At 49.4% G+C, this 27,707-nt stretch overlaps 2 protein-coding genes and 1 pseudogene across 2 annotated transcripts; 2 read left to right on the top strand and 1 right to left on the bottom strand.

Moving 5' to 3' along the window:
* The first annotated feature begins 4,834 nt into the window (after positions 1-4,834).
* Positions 4,835-6,237, top strand: LOC125519315 (annotated as a pseudogene).
* Positions 6,238-11,032: 4,795 nt separating this feature from the next.
* On the top strand, positions 11,033-15,682 carry LOC125523948 (vacuolar-sorting receptor 6-like). Its single transcript, XM_048689021.1, has 10 exons — positions 11,033-11,544; positions 13,027-13,507; positions 13,593-13,969; positions 14,058-14,141; positions 14,235-14,393; positions 14,486-14,568; positions 14,690-14,753; positions 14,836-15,068; positions 15,173-15,278; positions 15,364-15,682. The coding sequence occupies exons 1-9, from the start codon at positions 11,247-11,249 to the stop codon at positions 15,275-15,277; spliced, it is 1,884 nt and encodes a 627-aa protein (XP_048544978.1). The 5' UTR covers positions 11,033-11,246; the 3' UTR covers position 15,278; positions 15,364-15,682.
* A 416-nt stretch (positions 15,683-16,098) lies between these two features.
* LOC125523950 (formin-like protein 5) lies at positions 16,099-19,721 on the bottom strand. Its single transcript, XM_048689022.1, has 4 exons — positions 18,718-19,721; positions 18,475-18,618; positions 17,415-17,600; positions 16,099-16,466 (listed from the first exon to the last, which is right to left on the bottom strand). The coding sequence occupies exons 1-4, from the start codon at positions 19,630-19,632 to the stop codon at positions 16,386-16,388; spliced, it is 1,326 nt and encodes a 441-aa protein (XP_048544979.1). The 5' UTR covers positions 19,633-19,721; the 3' UTR covers positions 16,099-16,385.
* Between the last annotated feature and the right edge of the window lie 7,986 nt (positions 19,722-27,707).

Below are 27,707 nucleotides of genomic sequence, written 5' to 3'. Positions count from 1 at the left end.
AAAATGCCGAGCCTTCCACCCTTTACCAAGTATATAGATGCATTAAGATAACAAGATAATATAATGATATCCCAACAAGTAAACAATGTTCCAACAAGGAACGATCTCCAATCTTCACCTGCAACTAGCAACGCTATAAGAGGGGCTGAGCAAAGCGGTAACATAGCCAATCAACGGTTTGCTAGGACATGGTGGGTTAGAGGTTTGGCATGGAAATTTGGGAGGCATGATAAGCAAGTGGTAGGCATCGTAGCATAGGCATAGCAAAAGAGCGAGCATCTAGCAAGCAAAGATAGAAGTGATTTTGAGGGTATGATCATCTTGCCTGCAAAGTTGTCAGAGTTGACTGTATCCTAGAAAGCAAACTCAACGGGCTCCTCATTAGCGAACTCGTCTCCCGGCTCTACCCAAACAAGACAAACAAGCAAAAGGAACATAATCAACCACGTGCAAAACTCAAACAATATGATGCAAAACATGGTATGCTATGCGGGATGCGATATGTGATGCATATGCAAGATTTGACAAGGAATGATTGAACCTGGCCTCAACTTGGAAATCCAAGAGTTCCACTGGAAAGGTGAAGTGATTTCGGTTGAAATCGATATAAAGATCACCGGAATCGGATGCACGGTTTGGAAATGGCAAGCAAAACAAATATGGCACCGGTCTGTGATAAACAGCAAGTAGCCATCTAAATGGATCAAGATAATTATGCTACAGCACTCAAACATGGCAACAAAATACATGGCAGGGATCCACTCATGATGCTTGACAAAAGATGAACATTGAGCTACGGCCAATTCATCCATTAACAGGTTCAAACAAGCATGGCAAAAGTGCAATCGATAAACAGGTTTCAGACTTGGTGAAATTAACACAAGCCTGGAATTTCAGATCAGGTAGGACACTTTGAAGCATGAAAACTATATGCTACAGGAACTTAACATGGCAAAGCAAAGCATGGAATGGAGCTACTCAAAGATCTTAACAAAATTCCCTTAGTGACCTTGAGCCAAAAGGGATCAGAAAATACAATTGCAAGCATGTGAACATGGCAAAAACATAATCAGGTTACAGACTTAGAGAAAAACTGGAACATGCAAATCTGTTAACGAGTAGGCATGTTCACGAGCTCGATGCACTCACTACAGAGCCAGGCATGACAATCTAAGCATACACCCATCAATAATACACATTATATAAGCTAGACATGGCAAGAAAAACAACATAGCATGCAGGGATCAACAACAATATCCTCGGCAAATCGCTAACAAGTAGACAATCTGCCAGGATTCACGAAATAGCAAAAGTAGAGCTCGATTGACTCAAGCTAGGTTGCTCCATAATTGCAAACAAAGACATGGATGAATATAGCACCACAAGATTAACAAATCATCCTTACTGATCATCCTCAAAAGAGGCACGGATCACTAGAAAACAACATGAACATATGGCATATTGATAAAAACAGATCAAGGACTTAGAGAAATTCTAAGTCCCTGAAATCAGCATTAAAGAATGCACTATTTTGCAAGCTTGTGCTAGTCGCCACACACATCACGAAAAACATGGTAAGCACCTCTTTAAATATGGCAAAACATATAACAAAACTCATGTAGAGCTCAGGAGCATATCAGGCACACATTAATCATGGCAAAAATGACAAATAGCTATTTGGTGCAGCAGATCTGACAATTAACTCAAATAGCTCTCTTCCAACAGTATTTCGGGCATCAAGATGAGCTCAAATGAAAATGATGCAATGAGATGAAATGATGTACTCTCTGAGGCGAACATTTTGATATGCTACACGCTCAAATCGGAGTTACGGGTGCGGAGTTATAGCATGATGAAAAACGCAAAATATCTAGGGTTCGGGAGAAAGTCAACCGAGGCAAAGCTCCAGATCTGGATCCGGTACTGTAGCACGCGCGCGCCCCGAGGTTCAACGTCGCCGGAGATGGAGTTCGGCGCCGGACTTGCCGTCGGGGATCACCGGAAAGGAAGAAGAGGAAGCCGGGCGGGGCCTGCACCGGGCGCGATCGCCAGCGGTGAGGGGCGCCCGCCGCGGAGCTTGGCACGGCCGGGCTCCGGTGGCCGGATCTCGCAGCGGCGAGGTGGAGCGTCGCCGGCGGGCGGCGGAGCGGCGTCGGGGACGAACGTGCGGGCGGCGCGGTTCCCAGTCGGCGCGGGCGAGACCGATGGGCTTCGGGGGCCAGCCACGGGCTTCCCGGGCCGCGCGGTGGAGAGGGTCGGCCGGTGCCACATGGCGGCGCCTCAATGGCTGTGGACGGCGGCGGACGCGGTGTCCGGCGCGGCGGACATGTCCGTCTCGCGGCGGGGAAGATGGACTAGGGTTAGGGGTGGTGGAGACCCGGGATTTTCGGAGGGGGTTCTATATATAGGCATAGAGGGAGCTAGGAGAGTCCAAATGAGGTGAGGTTTTCGGCCACGCGATCATGATCGAACGCTCTAGATGATGGAGAGGGTTTTGGTGGGTTTTGGGCCAAATTGGAGGGGTGTTGGGCTGCAACACACACGAGGCCTTCTCGGTCCCTCGGTTAACCGTTGGAGCATCAAACGAAGTCCAAATGGTACGAAACTTGACAGTCGGTCTACCGGTAGTAAACCAAGGCCGCTTGGCAAGTCTCGGTCCAATCTGGAAATGTTTAACCCCCCCCCCCCCCCCCCCCACACACACACACAAAAAGAGGTAGAAAGGACCACCGGAGGAGATAGGAGCGCCGGAATGCAAAACGGACAACGGGGAAAATGCTTGGATGCATGAGACGAACACGTATGCAAATGCAATGCACATGATGACATGATATGAGATGCATGACAACGACAACAACATACGGAGACAAAAACCTGAACCCGAGGAAAATAAAATAACTTAGCGCCGGAAACGGCAAGAGTTGGAGTACATATTAGGTAAATTACATCCGGGGTGTTACACTTGCTCCTTTCTCCTCCTTTCCACTAAAGCCCATTAAGGCCCATATACCTCCCGGGGGGTTCCGATAACCTCCCTGTGCTCCGGTATTATCCCGATTTCATCCGAAACCATTCCGGTATCCAAATATAGTCGTCCAATATATCAATCTTTACGTCTCGATCATTTCAAGACTCCTTGTCATGTTCGTGATCACATCCGGGACTTCGAACTACCTTCGGTACATCAAAACACATAAACTCATAATATAACCGTCATCGAACTTTAAGTGTGCGGACGCTACGGGTTCGAGAACTATGTAGACATGACCGAGACACGTCTTCAGTCAATAACCAATAGCGGAACCTGGATGCTCATATTGGCTCCTACATATTCTACGAAGATCTTTATCGGTCAAACCTCATAACAAACTACGTTGTTCCCTTTGTCATCGGTATGTTACTTGCCCGAGATTCGATCGTCAGCTCAATACCTAGTTCAATCTCATTACCGGCAAGTCTCTATACTCGTTCCGTAATACATCATCCCGCAACTAACTCATTAGTTGCAATGCTTGCAAGGCTTAAGTGATGTGTATTACCGAGTAGGCCCAGAGATACCTCTCCGACAATCGGAGTGACAAATCCTAATCCCGAAATACGCCAACCCAACAAGTACCTTCGGAGACACCTGCAGAGCACCTTTATATTCACCTAGTTACGTTGTAACATTTGGTAGCACACAAAGTGTTCCTCCGATAAACGGGAGTTGCATAATCTCATAGTCATATGAACATGTATAAGTCATGAAGAAAGCAATAGCAACATACTAAACGATCAAGTGCTAAGCTAACGGAATGGGTCAAGTCAATCACATCATTCTCCTAATGATGTGATTCCATTAATCAAATGACAACTCTTTGTCTATGGCTAGGAAACATAACCATCTTTGATCAACGAGCTAGTCAAGTAGAGGCATACTAGTGACACTCTGTTTGTCTATGTATTCACACATGTATTATGTTTTCGGTTAATACAATTCTAGTATGAATAATAAACATTTATCATGAAATAAGGAAATAAATAATTACTTTATTATTGCCTCTAGGGCGTATTTCCTTCAGGCCCACGGGCTCGCTTAAATCAGAAGGGAAAAGTTTCTCCTGGTCGCCTAGGGTTAGGAAAAGAAACAAGAGGAAGTCGTGACTAAGCTCATTTAGACGGGGTAGTGGGCGCCAGTTTGAAAAATCATTAGGAGCTCCCATCCCCAGGTATCCCACGGTGTTTCAATTAGATGTACATGGGCTATTGCCGATGGTACTCTGGGCCAGTTGAGTCTCTTGCTAATAGTAAAAAAAACAAATTCCTTGCTAATTAATATACTTGAAGAGCATCTAAAATAGATGTACTTGAAGGGCTAGGTAGTACTCCCTCCGTTCCAAACATATACGACATGAAAATCTAATGGATGATATATCCAATGATATGCATTTGGTATTTTAAATATTCATATATTTGTCTATAAAAACTGTCAAAATTTGTATTGTTGGACTTTTGAAAAAAATCTATACGCACTACACCCTCTGTAAAGAAATATAAGAGTGTTTAGATTACTACTTTAATGATCTAAACACTCTTATATTTGTTTATGGAGGGAGTACATTATAATAGAGGGAGTATCCCATGGATTTCTCGTGCACGTTCATGTACTATGCATTTAATTATTAGCTTATTAATTGATGGTGATCTACAGAAGATATGCATATCCGAAAACCAGATTCCCTCCAATAAATACCGTATACAAAAATGGATTCGACCAGTACATACATATAGCCTCACAATTTCCACAACTCTTGCATCTTATTTCGGACAAGCTAGCACCATCGATCCATACTTCATGGCGCCCAAATTACTTCTAGCACTAACCATCCTGGGTCCTCGTGCCATTCTCCCATGGCGTCACGGCCTTTATGTCGTTGCCGCCGCTCAACGGCAGCAATGGTGGCTTCAGCCTCCGGCTCGTCTCCAATCACTAGCCGACGCACAATGACTTGGCAAGCCTCCAGTGTGTCATAGACCATGTAAAGTGCAGGATCATCAACCATCTCCTCCGGCCGGGCACCGTCACCAACATCAACGTCAACACCATAAGGCCTCTCATGTGCCCAGCAACAGACATGGTGTATGCCATCATGGTGGACGTCGGCACAGGGCATGGATCCAAGAGCTACCAGCTCGCCCTGGACATGGCCGCCGGGCTGACCTAGATGCAGTGCACCCCGTGCCACCCCTGCCTGCGCCAATACAACCCGGTGTTTGACCCAACCCAGTCCCCGACCTTCCACCATATTTTGGCGAGCGATAGCGGTTTGTGTCGTGCACCCTACAAACGACGTCAAGACCGTATGTGCGGGTTCGAAATCAGCTACTCGAGTAGCTCTATGTCGGTTTGGGGAGTCCTCGCCAAGGACACCTTCTCCTTTCTCAAAAGTGGCCACCAAGTTTAGTTTGAGCAGCTGCCTGGCATGGTCTTTGGCTGCGCCCACCACACCGAGCACTTCTACACCCACGAAGTCCTTGCCGGTGTCCTTGGCCTGGGGATGTGGAGGGTTACCAAGCCACCTACCTTCTTCACGAAGCAGATCAATCATGGCCAAGGTGTGCGCTTCTCTTACTGCCCGTTCCCACCAGGGACGAGTGCGTACAACTTTCTGCGGTTCGGCGACACCATTCCTAGCCATTCATTGTCGAACGTGCATCGCCAGAGCACGCCCATCCTTCTACCAGCCCAGGCCAACGATGGCTACTACGTCAAGCTCACTGCGGTCAGTGTGGATGGCATCCGGGTGCCTAGTGTCACACCGGAGATGTTTCGGCGCGGCCCGGGCGGGAAAGGCGGGTGTGTGGTCGAGTGTGTTTGTGAACAAGGCATACATCCACATTGAGTGGGCAGTGCGGCGCCACCTGCAGCTCCATGGGGCAGAGCCCGTGCACATGCAGGGTCACCACATGTGTGTCCACAAGCCGCCGGCCCACTGTGACGTCCTCCCGAGCATGACATTGCATTTCGATAATGGTGCGGGGCTCCACGTCATGCCAGAGCATGTGTTTCTCGAGATCGTCCACGCTAACATCCACTATGTCTATATGTGCCTCGCCTTCTTCCCGTCTTCAGAGCTAACAGTCATCGGCGCCAGGCAACAGATCAACCATCGCTTCATCTTCGACCTTCATGCTAGGACACCCTCTGTTAGCTTCAATCCGGAGGATTGCCACCTCGACGCTGGCACCCCAAGCTAAACCTCAACATCTTGTATTGTAGCGCTGCTTGGAATAGATTTGTTGCGATAAATCTTAGGTTTTCGACATTGCAGCTGATTTGTTTTGCCTTTTAGGTGTGGGAAATGTTTGGACCACTAGATGAAGATTCCATGGCCTAGATTAGCCCTCTCCTAGTTCAGTAATTAGAATACCCCCTCTTCCTCCTCCTTTAAACCTAGGCACCAGTTAATAGGATCAAGTTGGTGGCTCTGAAGGTCATTCAGCCAATGGAAAAAATGACCTCTTTTGCCGAGAGCTAGGAAACGAGGGAGGTGTTTTATGCAAAACCTTTCAGGAGCTATACACCAAGAAATAGAGGGGAATGGTTTTCAAAATCGGTTTTCATTAAACTCAGATCATGCAAATTTATATAAGTCTACTTCAGAGGGCTAGTTGGACGCCATGCGTCAATGGCATAATAGATCACATGTGCGAAGGTAAATTGTTAGAAACGTAAAAAGACACCGTATATTAGCATTTGCATTGCCTTTGTAAGTAGCAATAACACATTGATGGACACCCTGGACCTTGTTCCTGACCATCTTGATGATCTTGTTAATTCTTGAAATGTATGAGCAGTCCATGTAGAGCCGGAGCTATATTAGAAAATACTAGGTCGTCGTGCCCCACCAAACCAAATAGCCAAACATTGAAAAGTGAAGGCAAGGCATGGCCTTGATGAGAACCAAAATGATGCATACTTTTCCTTTAGCACCAGTTAAGCATTGGCAGCGTAGCGCGCAGCAGCTGCTCCGACTTGGTCCGAGTCTTTGAGCGTCTCAGGACCGGCGCCTCACACCGTCCAGCACCCAACGACACGGTGGCGACTTTGTTGTGCCAAGTAAAAGTAAACGGATGATGTACTGCACTACTACGACCCAACGCGCACGTCCGACCCGCAGTCTACTCCTCGATCGTGTGAGAGCATCTCCACTCGCTCCCAACAGGCCTTTTAAGGCTCTTTTTTTATCGTTGACGCCAAAAAAAACAAGACCCAATCGCGCCTCAGAAATCCATTTTTTGTCAGTTAGATTCGAATTTGACGTCGGTGGACTTCAACCGAACCCGACACGCTGGGGCCGTCCGGGGGTGTCAGAGCAACTCCAACGGGCCGACCCAAACGGGTGGCGATTTCGTCCGTTTTTCGTCCGTTTGGATCGGCCAGACGGACACGGATATCCACTTCCGCATTTGGGTCGGCGCGTGCGCCCAACGCTGGCATGAACCCATTTTGACGGCAAAAAAATGAACACATGCATATTAAAAATGAGAAACATCATTAATTAAATATTAAAGCCGGTCACGAAGGCCGGCAACAGTCCACGCGTTCACATTTGCATTAAAAAAATAAAAACAGCCTAAACTACGAGGCGGCGTGCTGCCATAGGCGTCATCGTCGTCGTCCTCGGGGTTCATGAGGTCGATGAGCGTCGGCGCCGGCCCGGCCCAGGCGAACGCCGTGTTCCGGCGCAGGCAGTGCCGCCGCGGGGGTGTGCGGCCGCCTGTGCAGCCGCGGCCTGGCGCGCCACCTCCTCAGCCTCGCGCTGCTCCTACTCGAGGTCGCGCTCGAGCATCTCGAGGTACTCGCCGTCGCGGCGCTCCTCAGCCATCCTGATCTTGCGCCAGTGCTCGAGGTACGCCTGCTCCTGCGTCGGCATCGCTCCCATCCAGACCGACGGCGCGCGTACCCACTCGCGCACTACTCCCGTCCAGGAATAGCGCTCGATGGGGGACGGCTCCCGCTCCGGCTCCGGCTTGATGGGGGACGGCGGGGCCACCGGCGGCACCACGTTGTCGTCCGCCACGGAGAGGGCAAGGGCATGCGCCATTGCCGCCTCATACCGAGCCTCCTCTTTCGCCTCCGCCTTGCGCCGCTCGTCCTCCTCGCTCTCCCGGCAGACGGCCGCAAGGGCTGCCTGGTAGGCGTCCTCCGCCGCCTGGTCCTCCTCGCGGACGACGAGCGCCGGTGGCGGCGACCTCCGGTCGACCTCACGCACGCCCCGTCGCCTCGCCTCCTCGTGCTCGAAGGCGAACCATCTCGCCCAGTTGGGCGAGTCGGTTGCGTAGGCGGGGTCGCGACGCTGCTCCGGCGTCAGCAGCGCCCGCCGGCGCCGCACCTCCTCCGCGTGAGCACGAGCCGACCGCGGGGCCGCCGGCACTGGGATCCTATCTGGATCTAGATGCCAGTCGTGCGGCAGCGTCACGTCGGGATACGGCAGAGGCTGGCGGTGCTGCTAGTGCCACTCCGCCTGGTGCACTGGCACGTTCACGCGCTGCCTCTGCCGGCGAGGCGCCGGCACCGACGGGGGCGGGAGGAACTCTGAGGGGAAAGGGGTGGCGGGGGACTTGCCCTTGGCCTTGCTGCCGTTGGCGCCGGAGAAGAGGCTCATCTCGCTGTGGTTGTGGTGGCTAGGGTTTGCCGGCGACGAGGGAGCAAAGGATGGCAGATGTGGATGGCGAGTTTGGATGAGGACGGCCCTGCCGCACGGTCGGCTTAAAAAAGGACGAGCGCCGTCGCTGACGCGTGGGCCCGTCGTCAGAAATTAAGCTGACCGCGTGGGCAACGGGTAGTTGGACGGCCGCCATGTGGGGACGCGGCGGATAGCGAGAAGGCGCGCTAAGCGTCCGTTCGGCGTCCGCGCTGATGCATTTGGGGCGCAAATTTGGGCCGCAAATGCGTCGGCGCGAACGCGGTGCGGACGTGATTTGGGTTTGGGTCGGCGCATTGGGCCGCCACTTTTGTCCACGCTGACCCAAACGGACGCAGGCGGACGAAATGGGTCGTCCCTTTGGAGTTGCTCTTAGGGGAAACATTTTTGGCGCAAAAGCCTGGTGGACCCGCCGAGTCAACGACCAGGCGCGTTCGTCGTCCTCATCACCTTGGTTTCCCGCAGGGAATCAATGCCAAGGCTACCGCCGGTCAGCCTTCCATTGATTCCTCACCAGCGGCGCAGTGAAGGCGCGTTGATGCGCATCCTGCCCTCTCCCGCCACGCGTACACATGCATGCTGCCCGCTTGTCGCCCACCCGCCGCTATAAAAGCCGCCCTCCCTCGCTGGTGGCCGCACACACTCCTCTCCCCCCTCGCCGAAGACGACCCTCTCGCCATCGACGCCCCCTTTCTCCCAGCCAATGCTCCTCCTCCGACAACAATGGTCGAGCGCTACCCTGGCGACGGTGTGCCGCCCAATGGCTTCGGTCGCCGCCGCCTGCATGAGGACGAGGCTCGCCTCCTCTACGAGGCGGACTACCTGGCCCCGCCGGACATAAGGCTCAGCGTCGGCGACGCCGTGATCGCGCGCATCCGGTCGTCGTTGCCGAAGCAGGTGCGAAACCAGTCGAGGTATGCCCCCGACAGCAACATGTTGTGGACGGCGTATTTCGACCGCCGCCACGAGGAGCAGCTCGCCTCCACCAATGGTGTCGAGCCCCGCGGCCGCCTCAACTTCGAGGGGCGGCGCCAATGCTGGGGCGTCCCCGGCCGCACCCTCGAAGCCGTCCTCGAGCACATCGAGGCCGGCAACATGCCGTGATTGGAGTACCCAACACCTTCCTCCTTCTATCGCCGCCGCCCAGCTGGAAGTTTCACTAACTACTTAGGGAACTAGGGACCAGACCAGAGTTATGATTGGTGTATTCCACGACAGCTCCTGGACGCCGCGGCGAATGGAGGCGGCGTCCTCCTCGTCGTCGGGCTCCCTTTCCTTCGGATCACCGGCGCTCCGTCCCATTAAGCCAGAGCCACAGGAGGCGCCGCCCTCGTCATCAACGAGGGCAGTCGTGGCCCTCTCCTTCCTCCTCCCGCCTCGTCAAGCTGAAGACCAAGCCGGGGCTCGTCACCGTGAAGAAGGAGCACGAGACCATAGCCGCCGACGAGGAGACCAGACTGAAATGGGCACGGGACGACTACATCCGGCAGGATATGGAGCGCCATGAATCGGCAACGCAGGCCGGGGGTGCAGCAAGGATAGCGGTGGTGTGTAGGACGATGACGACAACGACGGCGGCGACTACATCAATTCTACAAGCTACTCGGATGTAGAAGACGGGCGGCGGCTAGTAGTAGTTGTTGTTGTTTTTAGTTTTCTTTTAGATTTATGTTTTTAGTTTTCTTTTAGATTTATGTTTTCAATTTGTACAAATATCAATAAAACATCTAAATTTCCTCCAAATTTGTGACATGTTTGACGAATTTTGACCGAGTTTGATTTTTAAAAAACGGCATCTGAGGCGGCAGTTGGGAAACCAATCACCCCATGCCGATTTTTCCGCCGGCACGCCCTCACACGACGCTATTTCAATCTCCTAAAGGACTGAACCGCTGGAGATGCTCTGAGATGAGGCCGAGAAGAGGCTCACACTCAGGCCAGTGACGAGCACCCCGGCCGAAACAAGACTCGACCGTGGGTTGTCGAGACAACACGTACGTACGCACGCGAATCTCACGACTTCCGAGCCCAAAAGTCTCGAGTCGAGTCGCGCTCTGTTTTCCTGGCTCGGCTTAACTCGATCCCATCTCACATATTTTTGCTTTCCGGAGGAGGAAAAAGGTGCGCCTCTCCTTTCGCGCTCCTACCCCGAGCATGCACCCGCCACCAGCCGCTGCCCGCCCGCCCGCTCCCACGCACGCACACAGAGAGACAGACAGACACACCGTCCACCCCCCATGTCGCCTTCCCGCCTCTCTCCCCTCCCCTTCCCTTGCACGTCACTTAAGACTCAACCCAAGCAACCAGCGCGAGCTCCTCGGCAGCAGTACAGTCCAAGCAACACCACCCCCTCCCCCCGTCCCTCCCGTCGTCATCATCTCGACCCCGTCTCGTCCGCCTCACACGAGCCCGCGCCCGGCAAGAGCCATTTCTTTTCTCCCCGGCCCACCTAACCTCGCTCCCTCCCCACCAAACGCCCCCTCGGCCGATCCTTCCCCCCCTCCCTCCACAGCCGGCGGTGCTATTCGATCGGTCCATTGATCGAGCTCGCGCGCGGAAATGGGTGGCGCGAGGCAGTTCTTGGCTGCCCTGCTGGCGGTTGCCGCGGCGGCGGCGATGGTGGCGCCGGCGCGGGGGCGGTTCGTGGTGGAGAAGAGCAGCGTGAGGGTGCTGGCGCCGGAGCACATCCGGGGCCACCACGACGCCGCCATCGGCAACTTCGGCGTGCCCGACTACGGCGGCACGCTCACGGGCGTCGTGCTCTACCCGGACAAGAAGGCCACCGGCTGCGCCGAGTTCCCGGCCAGGTTCAAGTCCAAGTCCGGCCGCCCCGTCGTCCTCCTGCTCGACCGCGGAGGTACACCCACCACAAGCTCGCTCAGCAATTATCTTCAGCTAGCCATTAACCCTGCTGATTTGATCGATTGATTCTGGCTCCGGCTAATTCTCACGGGGAAGACATTGCCGATGCGCGACTGACTATGCGAGCTTGAATTGTTCGACGATTTACGGTGCCGCCGAATTTATTTATTTTTCCATCGGTGATGTGTTAACTGGGAAGCTACTGGGAGTAGTACTAATACATTAGCCTGTTACGTACACATGTTAATTAATTTAGTGCTGGTGGTAGTATTTTAAACCTGTTGATGTAGATATATCTCCAACTCAGATATGAGAGATTTTCACAAGCTTTTAAATCTGCGGTGGGGAAAGGGACTTTACGAACAAAGATAACTTTTGCCGTGTTCCATTTAGTCAGTTGTTTTGTACTAAAAGGTAGTAGAATCAGGCGACTTTTCTTGGTTGAGTGTCATGTAAGTGGCCAAAAAATTCGAATTCAAACGAAATTTACAAAAAAAAAGGTACCAAATTCAAACGCAAATCGTCCTACTGCTCGACGGTGGAGGTAAATACACGCTTTTGATGATGCTAGTCTATGATTTGCCTTATTAGTGGTTTTGGCTAATTCTCATGAGGAATGAACTGTTGAAGTTCATGTCAAAATGAGATTACTCAAGCTTAATTGCGCGAGCTCGATTGCCGACGATTTATGGCGAATTTGTGTCGATATCTTGGTAAATGTCAGAGCTATGCTATTGACGGGTTAAGTCAATGTGCTAATCTTAAACAGGCAAACATGCTAATTACTTTAGTGCCACTAGTCGTCTTTTTTTCCTTGTTTTATGATGTGGATTGGTCTCCAACTTAGATACAAGAGACATTGTGATCAGAACCTTTTTTAATCTGCGGTAGGGGAAGGGAATTCACAATTCTGATCTGCTAGTGGTCACTGGAAAAGGTAGAATCAGGCAACTTTTCTTGGTCGAATATCATGTACCCAGTCAAAATTTTGAATAGTGACGAAATTTGTTAAAAGAACACCAAATTCAAATGCAAATATGTGGAAACATGCCAAATTAAAACGGAATTTGTAAAAGATTAAGCTAATATTTTCCTGATGGATTATCTTCATTTGTTGGTGCCCATTTCATTTGATCCAACCATCGCAACGCACCTGATCACAACACTTCCACCACCAACTCGAATCAGTTGGTGCCGCAAGCAATTCCTTCAAGCCAAAGACTGCATCAGACAGACCAACTATCTGTCCAATCCTTGCTTGGTTAATCCCCAAGCAAAGAAAGAATTCGACATTTTCCTTCAAGCATCAGATCAACTACTATCTGTTTCATCATCCTTCCTTGATTGATTTCCAAGCAAAGGAAGAATTCCACACTTTCATTTTGTGTAGTAGTAACAAATAAAAAGATGAATTCTGGTACGGAACCCTGGCTGTAAATTGACAACAATTTGACTGGCGTTTGTACTGTCCCACCAGAGTGCTACTTCGCGCTCAAGTCATGGAACGCGCAGCAGGCGGGCGCGGCGGCGGTGCTGATCGCGGACACGGTGGACGAGCAGCTGCTGACCATGGACACCCCCGAGGCGTCCCCGGACACGAGGTACCTGGACAAGCTCAACATCCCGTCGGCGCTGGTGAACCGCGCCTTCGGGGAGTCGCTGAAGCGGATGGCGGAGAAGGCCGACGCCGAGGGCGAGGTGGTGGTGAAGCTGGACTGGCGGGAGTCGATGCCGCACCCGGACGAGCGGGTGGAGTACGAGCTCTGGACCAACAGCAACGACGAGTGCGGCCCCCGGTGCGACGAGCAGGCGGCCTTCGTCAAGAGCTTCCGCGGCCACGCCCAGATCCTGGAGCGCGGCGGCTACGCGCGCTTCACCCCGCACTACATCACCTGGTACTGCCCCGAGGCGTTCCGGCTCACGCGCCAGTGCCAGTCCCAGTGCATCAACCACGGCAGGTACGTACGCCATTGCCGGTCTAGGAAGCTTTCTCTGGTACCTGTCATGGCATGGCAAGGAACAATGTGGTTACCGGGTGTGCAGGTACTGCGCGCCGGACCCGGAGGAGGACTTCGGGGAGGGGTACGAGGGGAAGCAGGTGGTGGTGGAGAACCTGCGGCAGCTGTGCGTGCACCGGGTGGCGAACGAGAGCGGGCGGCCGTGGGCGTGGTGGGACTTCGCCATGGACTACAAGCTCCGGTGCTCCATGAAGGAGAAGAAGTACAGCAAGGCGTGCGCCGAGGAGGTGGTGGCGTCGCTGGGGCTGTCGCTGGAGAAGGTGCTGGCGTGCATGGGCGACCCCGACGCCGACGCCGACAACGCCGTGCTGTCCAAGGAGCAGGAGGACCAGATCGGGCGCGGGTCGAGGGGCGACGTCACCATCCTGCCCACGCTCGTCATCAACGACGTGCAGTACAGAGGTTGGTTGGCTGGCTGTCGCTGCATGCAGATTTCTCCGGCGACGGGAGAGGTGAGGGTTTGACGTGATGCTGTTGGTTGGGCGTGCAGGGAAGCTGGAGAGGACGGCGGTGCTCAAGGCGGTGTGCGCCGGCTTCAAGGAGGGGACCGAGCCGCAAGTCTGCCTCAGCCATGGTAGGCATCACCAAGGCCTTCATTTCCATTCCAACTGCCGGTCAGACAAGACGGCGAAACGACGATGAACTTCTGACGAGCTTTTCTCCGCAGACATGGAGACGAACGAGTGCCTGCACCGGAACGGCGGGTGCTGGCGGGACGAGGCGACGAACGTGACGGCATGCAGGGACACGTACCGGGGCAGGGTTTGCGAGTGCCCGGTGGTGAACGGCGTCCGCTACGACGGCGACGGGTACACCCACTGCAAAGGTACCTACCTACACTTTCCTCCACTCGACGGCGCTAGGAAAATACTGCTGGAGGTTTCACGGTGTGCTCATGTTTCTCCCCTGTTGTTTCAGCTGTTGGTCCGGGCAGATGCGCGCTGAACCACGGCGGGTGCTGGGCGGAGACCAAGGGGGAGCGCACCTTCTCCGCCTGCTCGGTACAACCTCCTCCTTCCCCTACTTCTAGCCTTCAGAGTTTCACTTAGGAAACCTCTGAACCTCATCGTCTACCTATGAACCTATCCATGATCTCTGCTAACCCATGAATGGTGGTGCCAGGACACGGCGCTGAGCGGGTGCCGGTGCCCGCCGGGGTTCCAAGGCGACGGCCACAAATGCGAAGGTAAGATCTCGCTCTGCCGATTCCTGGCTGAGACTGACATGAGACATGATCGAGAGAGGGTACTAACAGAGCCGAGTTTCAGACCTGGACGAGTGCAAGGATAAGCTGGCGTGCACCTGCCCGGACTGCCACTGCAAGAACACCTGGGGCAGCTACGAGTGCGGCTGCAGGGGCAACCAGGTGTACATCCGAGGGGAGGACGTCTGCGTGGCCAACAGCATGTCCAGGTTCGGCTGGCTCGTCGCCGTCCTCGCCGTCTCCTGCGCCGCCGGCCTGGGGGTCGCCGGCTTCATCTTCTACAAGTACAGGCTCAGGGTATGTATGTTCAGCACCGTCCTTCTCCCCAGAGCAAATGGTTAACCAAGAAGACCTCTAGTGCAACAGGGCAAAAACTGACTGTGTGTTTCATTTCCTACTAGTCGTACATGGACTCGGAGATCATGGCCATCATGTCCCAGTACATGCCGCTCGACAGCCAGAACAACGAGCACCAGCCGCTCCGGCAGCATGCTCCAGACGCCTAAGGTAATCAAATCATTCAACAGATGAATTGTTTTTGGGCACTAAAACATCCCTGAAAATGATTCAGGCTTCTGCATCTTATGAACAGGCAATAGATGGAAAATGGATCTGGGAATGAAAGCTTGCAGAGTTTTCATCAACCATACCCGGCAGATACTTTGCTATGATGCTTTTCAATGATTTTTTTGTTACTACAACTTCACTTTCTATATATAGAAGAAACAAGAGAACCATGGTTTGTACAAAGCAAGGCACAGGGGTGAGCTGTAGATACATAGCTAGGTAGGCATTTCTGCTCCCCTTGTGGCTGTGGATCACAACACATTAGACAGAATACTTTCACTAAGAACATACAAAGTGTGATGTACAATGGATTATAACCAATACCAGCACTGGTGTTTCTGTCATTTTTAAGGTCTGTTTTCTAGAATGCCCTCATCGGAACACCGGGGGCTCTACTGTGACATGTATCAATACTGTTGTAAGTGCTACAGTTTCAGAATCAATGGTAGGCATGCAGTTGATAACTTGGTACTTCTAGTAGGTCCTCACTGGTAACCCGACTTTATTAGTAGCTGCGTGAGCTACCATGCGTCGTCCTACAATCCATTCCATGGACAGTGGAGCATCACCAGGCTCTAGGTTTGTCCACGTCGATCGACGGGTCCATGATGTGATTCTGGTGACCCTATTTGGCCACAAGACTTGTGTACCCTGAAAACAGGACTCCATGCTGACTCCCTTGCCAAATAAATACCATTTTATTTCTAAAATGGTCAAAATATGTGATCCATATTACAAGAGGAAACAGACCACGCCACGATCATTCAAGCATCCATTATCTCATTAGTGCCTTAAAGAGGTAAGAGAGTTTCAGGGTTGTCATAAACAAATGGCGACGGCACTTCTAGAATCAAAATGATGATAGGAAAATCTCCCAAAAGAAATATCCACTTTCCCAGTGATTTTATTTGTCTAACTACCAGCCTGTAGAAAGAAGACGGGCTGCATGGATTGAATATAACATTACACCTTCTCTCAAAACAAGGAAAATCCGCTAAATCTTCTTAGGGGCTAAATGAGATCTTACAACAGTGTATCAGAAGCCTTTTACTTGTATTGCTCTGAAACTTCACGAACAAACTTGTCCATGAATTGACACTTCTTGTCAAAACCCCAGCCAGGATTATTCTGCAAAACACAAGATGGCACAGCCGAATAGTAGCTGAGTAGCAAGCAGGAAGCAGGTTCTGTCTAAGAAAACAAAAGATACGAATACTGAAATACATTAAGTATCAACACATAAATTATCCTTTTAAGGTACTATCTAGAACAGCACACTAAGATGTGAAATGCAAACGATTATCATCTTTTTCCTTCAAAAACTATGGAGACAAATGGCATTGCATATTTTGAGTTTACGATGCTAGCTGCAAATATTTCAATATGTGATGCTTACATATCCATAAGCAGTTTATAACAAGCTGACTTTTAGCATATGTGCTTAGCCAACTTCAAAGTTAGATAGTATCAACGCCCACTACGAGCCTTCAAAAACTATGGCCCTTTGGTTGTAAGATAGTTGTTGGTAGACTTTGCCACATAGGATTTTTGATGATGTGTCATGCAATAAATGAGGAAAGAGAGGAATGTTGTATGTACATGAACCAACACCCATTGCACAAGCTCCAATGTAGAATGAGAGAGCACCTTATTTATTATCTCACATCCTATTGGGCATACTAGATACAACCCATTGGAGATGTTGTACGTTAAGATGTTGGTTGATGACATGGCATATTTTACCAACAAGCTAACATACAAACTGTTGGAGATGCTCTTATAGATGTATCTGACACCCATAGACATACAGCTAGATAGGGGATGTTCAAAGACCAGAGTTTTTTTCCGGAAGAGATCACGGCCGTAGTTAAAATCTGTTTGATATCCTAACAGAAGGCTGATCTATTTTTAAACAAGGTGACTATTAATGGTTATGTTAGAACCAGCCAAATAAGACAAGAATCATGTTGCTTCCGTTACAACTAAACATTCAGCAGCTCAATTACTCAAAAGGCTAAATTGATTGACTCATGATACTATGCTGTCTAGAGCATCAGTTGTAATAAGAAGGCTAACCTTGAGAGAAAGTAAAGTTTTATCAGTAAACCGCTTTACTGAATTGGGTATGTTTTCTGGAAGAGTGTTGGCAACCCTTTGCAACTCCCCTTCTTGCTGTATTGCAGTTACGACATCAGGCCCGCTGTACATATCTATCAGCTCTTTCATATGGGGTGCCCTTTTCATGATATCTTCCACGGCATCCTAAGAATGATACAGTAGATTAGTGGGTCAGTTGAAACCCTAAAAAGAACTCATATGGCAGCAAAGTGAATGCAAGTATACAACTGTGAACTGCTAATGTATATATGTAATTTGAAATTTAGGGCACACTAAAAGCTGAATTCTAAAATCAGAGATGCTTCTTTCTACAAATCTGGTCAGTATCTGGAAAGTATAACCGTCTTACCATATTAATGATGAAACTATTGAGACGTTCATGCCTTTCTGGAAAGATAATCTACAAAACTTAAATCCAATGTATTTGGCAAACTACCTTTATTTGGAACAGGAAACTCATCTGATAGTTTAGCAGCTTAACCTTATCAGCCAGGTCGAACCAGAAAATTGACCTTGGAAAGTTAGATATTCTATGTGAACCTCATACTGACTCCAGATCATTTACAAAAATATGCATATCAGCTTATAACACTAGAACATTATCAAAGTAGATCTGAGATTTAACATCAAATCTACAAATACCTTTTCGACCACGATCTAGGTAGTTCTATATGTATACTACTGGACAAAGTTAGGGGAAGTTTGATTGCCAACACACGAGGATATAAATTGCAAACTGAAGCTGTACTATTTTGATATTATTCTCTGGTCCATAATTTATTTATCAAGTCTAAAGCAGGCATTCTTATATCATCCAAATAAAGATATGGACCCATTACGCAAGCTATAACAGCAAAGCAAGGTAAAAAAGCCTTGTCCAGTAGACTTACTCTGCCACACTCTGATGTATTTGGTTACTAGTTGCAGCAAATACAAGTATATCACACAGAAAATATCTATTTGCACAAACATTTCCAGGGTGAAACAGATATGGCATGAGGACAGTTAAACAAATCACCTGCCATTCTTCCTGGTCCTGGATGCCTTCATAAGCAACTATGAATGGCTTTACTTTCTGCAGCATCTCCTCCAATGACATAGGCGGCTTCTCCTCAATATCAGGATTAGCAAAGCTCACATTGTACTCTGGCTCAAACTCAATCTGCACACGCAAACATCCAAAGATAAAAACCCATCAGGGATCCAACAAGCACACATAGATCTTATAATTTTGATAACTCTGATGCAGTGCAGAGCGCACCATGTTATTGGTATGAATAGCGTTGAGAAGCGCGTCATCAATCGGCAGTGGCAGTGCCTCATCTGCTGCCTCATCGAACGCCTCGTCCCAAATCTTCATTTTCTCAGGCCCGAGCCGCTTCTCGAGTTTCTCACCATCAGCGTTGTCACCCAAGAAGACCTTTTCCCGCTCGTTCACGTCAGCAGGCCGACCACGGCCACCGTCCCGGCCACCTCCGCGGCCCCCACGCCCCCCTCTGCCGCGTCCACCGCCAGTATCGTCACGGCCAAGGAGCTCCAAAGCACGCTTCACAGCCTCCTGTGGCGCCAATCTCGGCTGCCCGCTTGGAGCCGAAGGGGTCGGAGCTTTCCTTGCCTCGCGGCTTCGAACGAAGCGGTTCTCCTCGGGGGCCCTGTCCACCGGTGGCTGCACACGCGGCACGCCGCGGCCCGCGCCGGAGGTAGGGATCGAACGCGGCGGCTCGGATGAGGAGGAGGCAGCGGTGGCTGGCGGCTCCGGATCGGAGGGGGGAGGGACGGAGTCGAAGCGCTTTGCGAAGGTGGGTTGCTTGGGGGCATCTTCGTCGGATGGCGGCGGCGGCGGGGGCAGCGGGGATCCGCGACCGCGGCCGGCGCCGGAGAAGGACGAGAAGGACGGGGTGGTGGGGGAGGGCGGGATCACGGGCTCCCCGCGGCCACGGCCGGCAGAAGATGGTGCTGCGAAGAGATCCGCTCCATTGTCGTCCTCGGGGATGGGGCTCCCGGGAGCGCGCGGCGGCGCGGAGGCGGAGTGCGGTAGGCCGCGCCCGCGCCCGCGCCCAGCGCCACCGCTGCCGCCGATGCCGGAGAAGGAGGAGAACGCGGCGGCGTAGGAGGAGGGGAGGTGCGCGTGCCGCCGGGCGGCGGCGGCGGCTGCGGCGGCGCCGATGCCTCGCATGGTGGTGGTGGGGATGGGTTTAGCGCGCGATGCAGGCTAGGGTTGGGGCTCGCGAGGTGTTCGACGAAATGGGCTGTGGAGTGGGGCCTGGAACGAATTTCGATCCGGCGTAAATCGTAGCCGTTAGATCTCAGTCGATGGCTGTATTTTAGCCGTCCGATCATCATTCTCGCTAGAAGATTTGAGAGCAATATTCCACTTTCACGTATGGTCACTTGTGCTTGTAAAATCAGTACAGTTACTAAGCTCCCACGAAATTGAGCTATCTGGTGCGTCGAGGGGTGTAGCAGACGTGTGGGATCATCCTGTCAGCCGGCACGAAGAGGTTGACAGTCGGTTCGGTCCACCTCGTAGTTAACCCGTGTCGTATGTATGAGCATTCCTGAATTAGGTGACATGTTGTCTCGAACGATCGAGCAATCAACCAAGCACGCCAATGTCGTATCTATCCATTCTCATTACCTCGATCTAATCTCCTCCGATCCCATCCCTTTGCATCCAAGCAAGAAAAATAGGCTCGTGATGCTTCTCTTCCAAGTTATGATGTTGCCAGAATCTTGGATGATGGTAGCTGGGAGGTTCGGTCCCCATGGCATAATGCTAGATATCAACAAAAGTTTTTTGAGATGGAACCAGCTGTGTTTTGTGCAGAGCTCCTAAAACATTTTTTTAGAAAGAGGACCATCAACTGTTGGTTGTAATTTGTAAGGGCCTCAGAAACATCGACTCATTGAAGTAAATGAACTGGAACTAACAAAGGAAAGCTTCTTTTTGACACCAATAGATGAGTTCGTAATGATAGAGTTTAGCTTTTTGTCCGATGTTTGGTGAAATCTGTTTTTGCAGTAGCAGCAAAGTCGCTCTTTTCTCTATTGATTTTGGGAGAAGTGGCGTGTGATGAAAGACATTGAAGGATGAACAGAGGATTCTTGAGGATAGACCTTTGGAGCTTCGGCTAAGACAACAGTAGCTAGAGTCCAACTAAATGGTATATAATGTCAATCACACATGATATATATGTGATCTATGTTTGAGACAAAGCTTCAGCTTGCATGCGGTAAGTAAACATGTATTCTCTGGAATTTGGATTTATTTTATCGATGCATATCCAGAATTGTGTAATGCACTTATGAGATGCTCATAGTGGGCGTGGTTATTAGCGTTCCAAATGAAACATTCTTCTGGGGATCATCATGGTGCGCGCTGCACCTTCTAGTAGAATGAGAATTTTGCTATTTCTCACCCGGTTGAGGAATAAGTTCTTCCTTTTCTCGAAACAAAAACCAGACTTAGCAAATCAGGACCGGCGCCAAACAATCCTTCTTATAGTGTGCGTGGTAGCCACACACCTTAAATCCAAACATTCAAATCATGCATATCCATGCACGTCCATCATACACATGAATGTCGCACATAAATAACATTTGTTGATAGCGAAATATATAATTCGAACATAAAATTTGTTTTAAGTGCACAATTCAAACATTAGCTTTTTGGTGTTCATTGTGGGCCCACGTATGCTCCACAAGATCACTGAGTAGCTGCATGTGCACCTGATGCTCTCAAATATTCATGCATCTACAGAACATTCATAAATTGATCTGCATCTTATTGTTCCAGGATGTGAACTTGTTCTTCAGACTTGACAAAACATTGGTTTGGGCTATTGTGCAAAATGACACAACATGTCATCACCTATCACAAAGTCTCTGATTTCCACATCATTGCAGCTTCACGAACAATTTCTCTACGAGCTTGGAGCAATACTCTGAATGCCTTCTTCACATCCTTCCTATCTGCTTCTTGCATTGTGCAGAGTGGCTTTGTTTGTTGCCTTGGGGATTGGCTATGGTCTTTATAAACGCTGCCCGCGGAGGATAGATGTCATCGGGATAACACCCCATATTGTAGTCGTGGTCGTTGACAGTGTAGTTGCACGATGATGATTCCCCGTTACAAATTCTCTTGAACACGGGAGATCGCTGCAACACATTGATGTCGTTGTGAGAACCAGAAATTCCAAAGAAAGCATGCCAAATCCATGAGCCATGTGATCCCATCTCTTTCAATATGATAGTGGCTCTTTTGGTGGGGTATTGTTACTCATGTGCAAACCTTTGGGAGCAGTTCTTCCATTGCCAATGCATGCAATCAACTGAACCATACTTGGAAAACCTCTTGCCTCTACAATAGCGAGCAACTTTTCTATACCCTCCACATTTCATTCTCTCAAATACTCTGCTCCGAACACCTGCACCGCGGTACTGGCAAACCTCACCGTGGTCTTTAGGCATGTGCTCTCCCGCATCCGAACCATCTCACCAACGGCATCGTCGATGGTACCAAGTGCAAGCATCCTCAGAGCAACCTGATACGTCTCCAACGTATCTATATTTTTTGATTGCTCCATGCTATATTATCTACTGTTTTGGGCAATATTGGGCTTTATTATCCACTTTTATATTACTTTTGGGACTAACCTATTAACCGGAAGCCCAGCCCAGATTTGCTGTTTTATGCCTATTTCAGTGTTTCGAAGAAAAGGAATATCAAACGGAGTCGAAACGGAACGAAATCAACTGGAGAAGTTATTTTTGGAAGGAAAGCCACCAGATAGACTTGGACTCTACGTCAGAAGATACGGGAGCTGGCCACGAGGGTGGGGGCGCGCCCACCCCCTTAGGGCGCGCCCCCCTGCCTCGTGGGGCCCCCGAAGCTCCACCGACGTACTCATTTCACCCATATATACCTACGTATCGCAAAACTTCCAGAACAGAGAATAGATCAGGAGTTCCGCCGCCCCAAGCTTCTGTAGCCACCAAAACCTATTCGGGACCCTGTTCCGGCACCCTGCCGGAGGGGGGAACCCTCACCGGTGGCCATCTTCATCATCCCGGCGCTTTCCATGACGAGGAGGGAGTAGTTCACCCTCGGGGTTGAGGGTATGTACCAGTAGCTATGTGTTTGATCTCTCTCTCTCTCGTGTTCTTGATTTGACACGATCTTGATGTATCGCGAGCTTTGCTATTATAGTTGGATCTTATATTTCTTCTCCCCCTCTTCTCTCTTGTAATGGATTGAGTTTTTCCCTTTGAAGTAATCTTATCGGATTGAGTCTTTAAAGATTTGAGAACACTTGATGTATGTCTTGCCGTGCGTATCTGTGGTGACAATGGGATGTCACGTGATTCACTTGATGTATGTTTTGGTGATCAACTTGCGGGTTCCGCCCATGAACCTATGCATAGGGGTTGGCACACGTTTTCGTCGTGATTCTCCGGTAGAAACTTTGGGGCACTCTTTGAGGTTCTATGTGTTGGTTTGAGTAGATGAATTGAGATTGTGTGATGCATATCGTATAATCATACCCATGGATACTTGAGGTGACATTGGAGTATCTAGGTGACATTAGGGTTTTGGTTGATTTGTATCTTAAGGTGTTATTCTAGTACGAACTCTAGGGCTGTTTGTGACACTTATAGGAATAGCCCAACGGATTGATTGGAAAGAATAACTTTGAGGTGGTTTCGTACCCTACCATAATCTCTTCGTTTGTTCTCCGCTATTAGTGACTTTGGAGTGACTCTTTGTTGCATGTTGATGGATAGTTATGTGATCCGATTATGTTATTATTGTCAAGAGAACTTGTAATAGTGAAAGTATGAACCCTAGGCCTTGTTTCCTATCATTGCAATACCGTTTACGCTCACTTTTATCGCTTGCTACCTTGCTGTTTTTATATTTTCAGTTTACAAAAACCTATATCTACCATCCATATACCTCTTGTATCACCATCTCTTCGCCGAACTAGTGCACCTATACAATTTACCATTGTATTGGGTGTGTTGGAGACACAAGAGACTCTTTGCTATTTGGTTGCAGGGTTGCTTGAGAGATACCATCTTCATCCTACGCCTCTCACGGATTGATAAATCTTAGGTCATCCACTTGAGGGAAATTTGCTACTGTCCTACAAACCTCTGCACTTGAAGGCCCAAAAATATCCACAAGAAAAAGGTTGCGTAGTAGACATCACAACCATGCATTTCTGCTTAGCGGAGAATGATAGTTGTCCGCAACTGATGATCTGCAAGGGCACATGGCTATTGCAATTCGCGGTAAGTAGGGTATGTCGATCCCAAAGGGGAGCGGTGTTGCACAGGTAACTACCAACCCGCAACTACATCATCACTTACGTGGCTACATTCACACCCAGAGTGTTATCTGAAAATAGTCTGTTCGTCAGTTGCTGACCAAACGGTAATAAGGTGGTTTTACCTAAACAACTACGTGGAGGTAAAAACATAAATGAAACAACAGTCAAAATAAAGGCGCGGCGCTTGAGTGTTAGATTTATTTTCCGTCCCGAAGCATTACAGTAGCATTGCAACAAAGAGGACAACTCTCTAGCTGCATCACCATTGGCCTTGAATAACAACATGTTGTCATCTGCAAAAAGCAAGTGGCTCACCGGGGGTGCCGCTTTTGCCACTTCGATCCCACAGAGGTGCGATGACTGAGAATTATGCTTTAAGGGGCAAGGATGGCCCTCCGCTGCCAACAAGAACATGTAAGGAGAAATAGGGTCCCACTGTCGGATACCACGTGTAGGTTAAAAAGTTTCAAGCTTAGTATCATTAAACAGAACAGAAAAATTGACCAAGCTTACTAAACTCATAATCATAGAGATCCAAGTTGGTGCAAACCCTGCCTTCTGCATTATAGCCTTAAGATAATCCCATTTGACTCGGTCATAGGCTTTCATGGTATCCAACTTCAGAGCACAAAAGTTGTTTTTCTTTGCTTTATATCTCTTCGTGAAATGGAAGCGGGTTTTGTTATCAGTAATAAGCCGACCATGGACTAAGATCGTCTCCAACCACTAGAAGTTGATATTACCTGATATCCCTAATACCGTGGTACTCCATAGTATTTGATTGATAGTATTGTGAGCACGACTTGACCTGGTCCATTAGATTGCAAAGAATAGACAACCCAACTTAATTCATGATATTTTCAAGGAGCTCTTAAAAATTTGAATTAATCTAAAACTTCCTTGTGTTTGTTGTTTCCTTGTAAGTAGATGAATATAATTTTAGCTATCAGTTTAAAAATCTCTTCATTTTTTTGAAAAAAATTCATGAAAAAATTCTTGAAACTTATAAATGTTCCCATTTTTTTAAAAAAATCTCCACTTATAAAAAGCATTCACAATTTGAAAAAATATTTCCGATTATTTTTTAACATAGTACGTATGCAGACGCTCATACACTCACCCCTACGAGCGCACGCATGCACACCCTACCCTATGAGCACCTTCGAGAGACTGAGCCGGCACATCATCTTGAGATTGACGAAGATGACACAGACACCTTCATAGTTGACGGGAACGTCTCCTCCCATTAAACGCACATCGCTCGAAGACCTAAAATGAATCTAGGAAAATATGAGCACCTCCCGAGCAAATGTTCTTGAATTTTAAAACATGTTCATGTCAAAAAATTGTTTCCTATTTTTCTTTAAAATGTTTTCACTTAAAACATTGAATTTTTCTAATCATATTTTATTGTTTTCCTGAAACTTATTTTTGTGTGTTTCTAATAAATGTTCCAGAAATCTTATAAAAATATCCGCCTTTAAAAATATTCACAATTCAAAAAGTGATCATGTCTTCAAAAGATGGGAAGACACTGGCTGGAGAAAATCCCAAGGCCTCCTTTGGTTCATAGGAATATTGTAGGAATTACAAAGGATTGGAACTTTGTAAGAAAAATTCCTTTGAAGCCCTTTGGTTCATAGAAATGGATTCCTATTTCTACGTAGGATAGGATTCAATCCTTCACATTTCAAAGGGAAAAAAACATTAGCCTAGACTCAATGGAAAAAATCCTATCCTATGCATCAAATGACATCTTTTTCTCTATAGGATTTGAGATGCATGTCATCTTACTTTCTATGATTTTCCTATTCCTATATTATTCGTATCCTATGAACCAAAGGAGGCCCAAGCTTGTCTGAGTTCTCTCTCTCCCCCACTCTCCGAAAAAACAGGATAGTAGAAAGAGAGAAAGAAGATGTGGGCCCAGCCCAGCCCAGCCCAATGAAAGAAAGAAGAGGCCGGTCCGGAGACGGGACCCGAGTCCGACCCGAGGCGGGTCCTGGGTTAGGGCTCGCCTGGACATATATACGCCAGCCGCCGCGCCTCCTCCCCTTCGTTCCAAAGATCCAGCGAGAGAGAGAGACAGAAATCCCCAATCCACCAAACCCTAACCCACCAGAAGAGATCGGCGAGAGAGACCCGGCGATGGCGGTTGAGGAGATGCAGTTTGCCATGCCGATGGCCGCCGGCTACGAGGGATTTCACTTCACCCCGTTCCAGGCGGAGAAGGAGCAGGCGGAGGCGTTCGTCAGGGCCACCATGGCGGAGGCGGCGGAGGACGAGGCGTTCGTCAGCGTCAGGATGGAGGCGGAGGCGGAGGCGGCGATCCTCAAGGCCAAGGCGGAGGCGGAGAAGGTGGCGGCGATCCTCAAGGCCAGTGCGGAGGCGGAGGAGGCCAAGGCGGAGGCGGAGAAGGAGGCCAAGGCGGGTGTGGAGGAGGAGGCTTTCGTCGTCAAGGCCAAGGCGGAGAAGGAGGAGACGTTTGTCGTCAAGGCCAAGTCCAAGGCGAATGACCCGGCGTTCATGGTGCTGGCCGGAGAGAGGGGCCCCGGTATGGCGGAGGCGGACGAGATGGACTACATGTCGGACGAGACGGACTACGGCTCGGACGAAGACATTGAAGTGACCTACGCCAAGATGTGTGAGCGGTTCGAGCAGCGCAGGCGGGTGAGGCATGCTCACATGCCCTGGCTCAAGTTCCAGTCCGTTGCCTCCCTCCTCAAGGATAACAAGGGACGGCAGCAGTGGCGGAGCTAGACAAAAATGCTTGGGGGGCCGAAAGACAAAAATCCATGATGAGCAACTCCTGTTGAGAGGAAATTTATAATAAATGTAGTTAGGTCTCGGTTGACTGAGACTTAATCAAGCCTCAGTCGAATGATATAGTATATAAAAAGAAAAAGAAAGAAGCTGAAGAAAAGAATGCACAATTCTCTATACAAGATCTAAGGGATATACAAGATCTAAGGGATATAGTATCGACTGAGACATAACGAAGTCTTAATCCACGAAGACTTAGTAAAACTGATTTATAATGTGTACAATCCAATAGTGCAATCAACGGCTGACCAACTGCCACTTAGAGAAAAAATTATAGTGCCATCACCAAAAACTCCCCAATTAGTTAGATCAAACCACACAAGAAAAAAAAAACCTAGTTTGATTCATTGTACATCAGTGTTGATGTACAGGCAACGCTCTTCAGATTTAGGCTGTGCGTCACGGCGGGGGCAGCTGGTTGAGATGAACCACACCATATTGTAACACTGAACAAGTCATGCCTAAATACTTCAGCTAGTCATGTGCTGCCGCTGATCTATCCATGCACGAACGTGCCCTACATTTAGGATCTGTACGCTCTTTCTCTCTCTCTCTACACACATGAGCTGAGAAGCACGTGCCTGAAGATGAGTTAGTTCGTTGCTGCACTGTAGTTGCTGCACTGTACGTGAAGATGGATTAAGCCGCGTGAAGATGGATTAGGCCGAGCTGCAGCCAGCAGGGGCCACTGCTACCTAGTAATGAAATAAAATCGTTTGGGTTGGGGGGGCCACGGCCCCCTTAGGTCATAACATAGCTCCGCCGTTGGACGGATGTCATTGATGCTAGTATCTATCATCCATCCATGTAGCATTGGAGCTTGCCCATGACTTGTGTAGCTGCTACGGTCTGATGATGCAGAAGCAAGGTTGACTCTACCTTGTTGGCTCTATGCTATATTTACTAGAAGTGGGGTGCACTAATCTACTGATTAAGGGTTTGTCTATATAATAACTCACTCAACACGCTGAGTAGTGGTTCAGGTAGAGCTGTCATCGATACTACGACCCAAGTTCTCAGGTGAAGTAGAGCTGGATGCACTCGTGAGGATGATGAAGGAATAAATTGTACTATATGCACTCCATGCTCACGCAAA

This window comes from Triticum urartu, chromosome 7, assembly GCF_003073215.2.
Source record: "Triticum urartu cultivar G1812 chromosome 7, Tu2.1, whole genome shotgun sequence".
NCBI lineage: Eukaryota > Viridiplantae > Streptophyta > Magnoliopsida > Poales > Poaceae > Triticum > Triticum urartu.
The sequence above is the reverse complement of the archived record's forward strand: the minus strand, read 5'-3'. Positions and strand labels throughout refer to the sequence as shown.

What these genes read in the sequence shown, in the direction of transcription:
- LOC125523948 (XM_048689021.1), top strand. Translation starts at nt 11,247, where the DNA reads ATGGGTGGCGCGAGGCAGTTCTTGGCTGCCCTGCTGGCGGTTGCCGCG. An exon ending in GCAAGTCTGCCTCAGCCATG is followed by an intron (nt 14,142 to 14,234) that starts GTAGGCATCACC and finishes TTTTCTCCGCAG; the next exon opens with ACATGGAGACGAACGAGTGC. An exon ending in GCACCTTCTCCGCCTGCTCG is followed by an intron (nt 14,569 to 14,689) that starts GTACAACCTCCT and finishes TGGTGGTGCCAG; the next exon opens with GACACGGCGCTGAGCGGGTG.
- LOC125523950 (XM_048689022.1), bottom strand. Translation starts at nt 19,632, where the DNA reads ATGCGAGGCATCGGCGCCGCCGCAGCCGCCGCCGCCGCCCGGCGGCAC. An exon ending in CTATTCATACCAATAACATG is followed by an intron (nt 18,619 to 18,717) that starts GTGCGCTCTGCA and finishes TTGCGTGTGCAG; the next exon opens with ATTGAGTTTGAGCCAGAGTA. An exon ending in AAACTTTACTTTCTCTCAAG is followed by an intron (nt 16,467 to 17,414) that starts GTTAGCCTTCTT and finishes TGTGTTTTGCAG; the next exon opens with AATAATCCTGGCTGGGGTTT.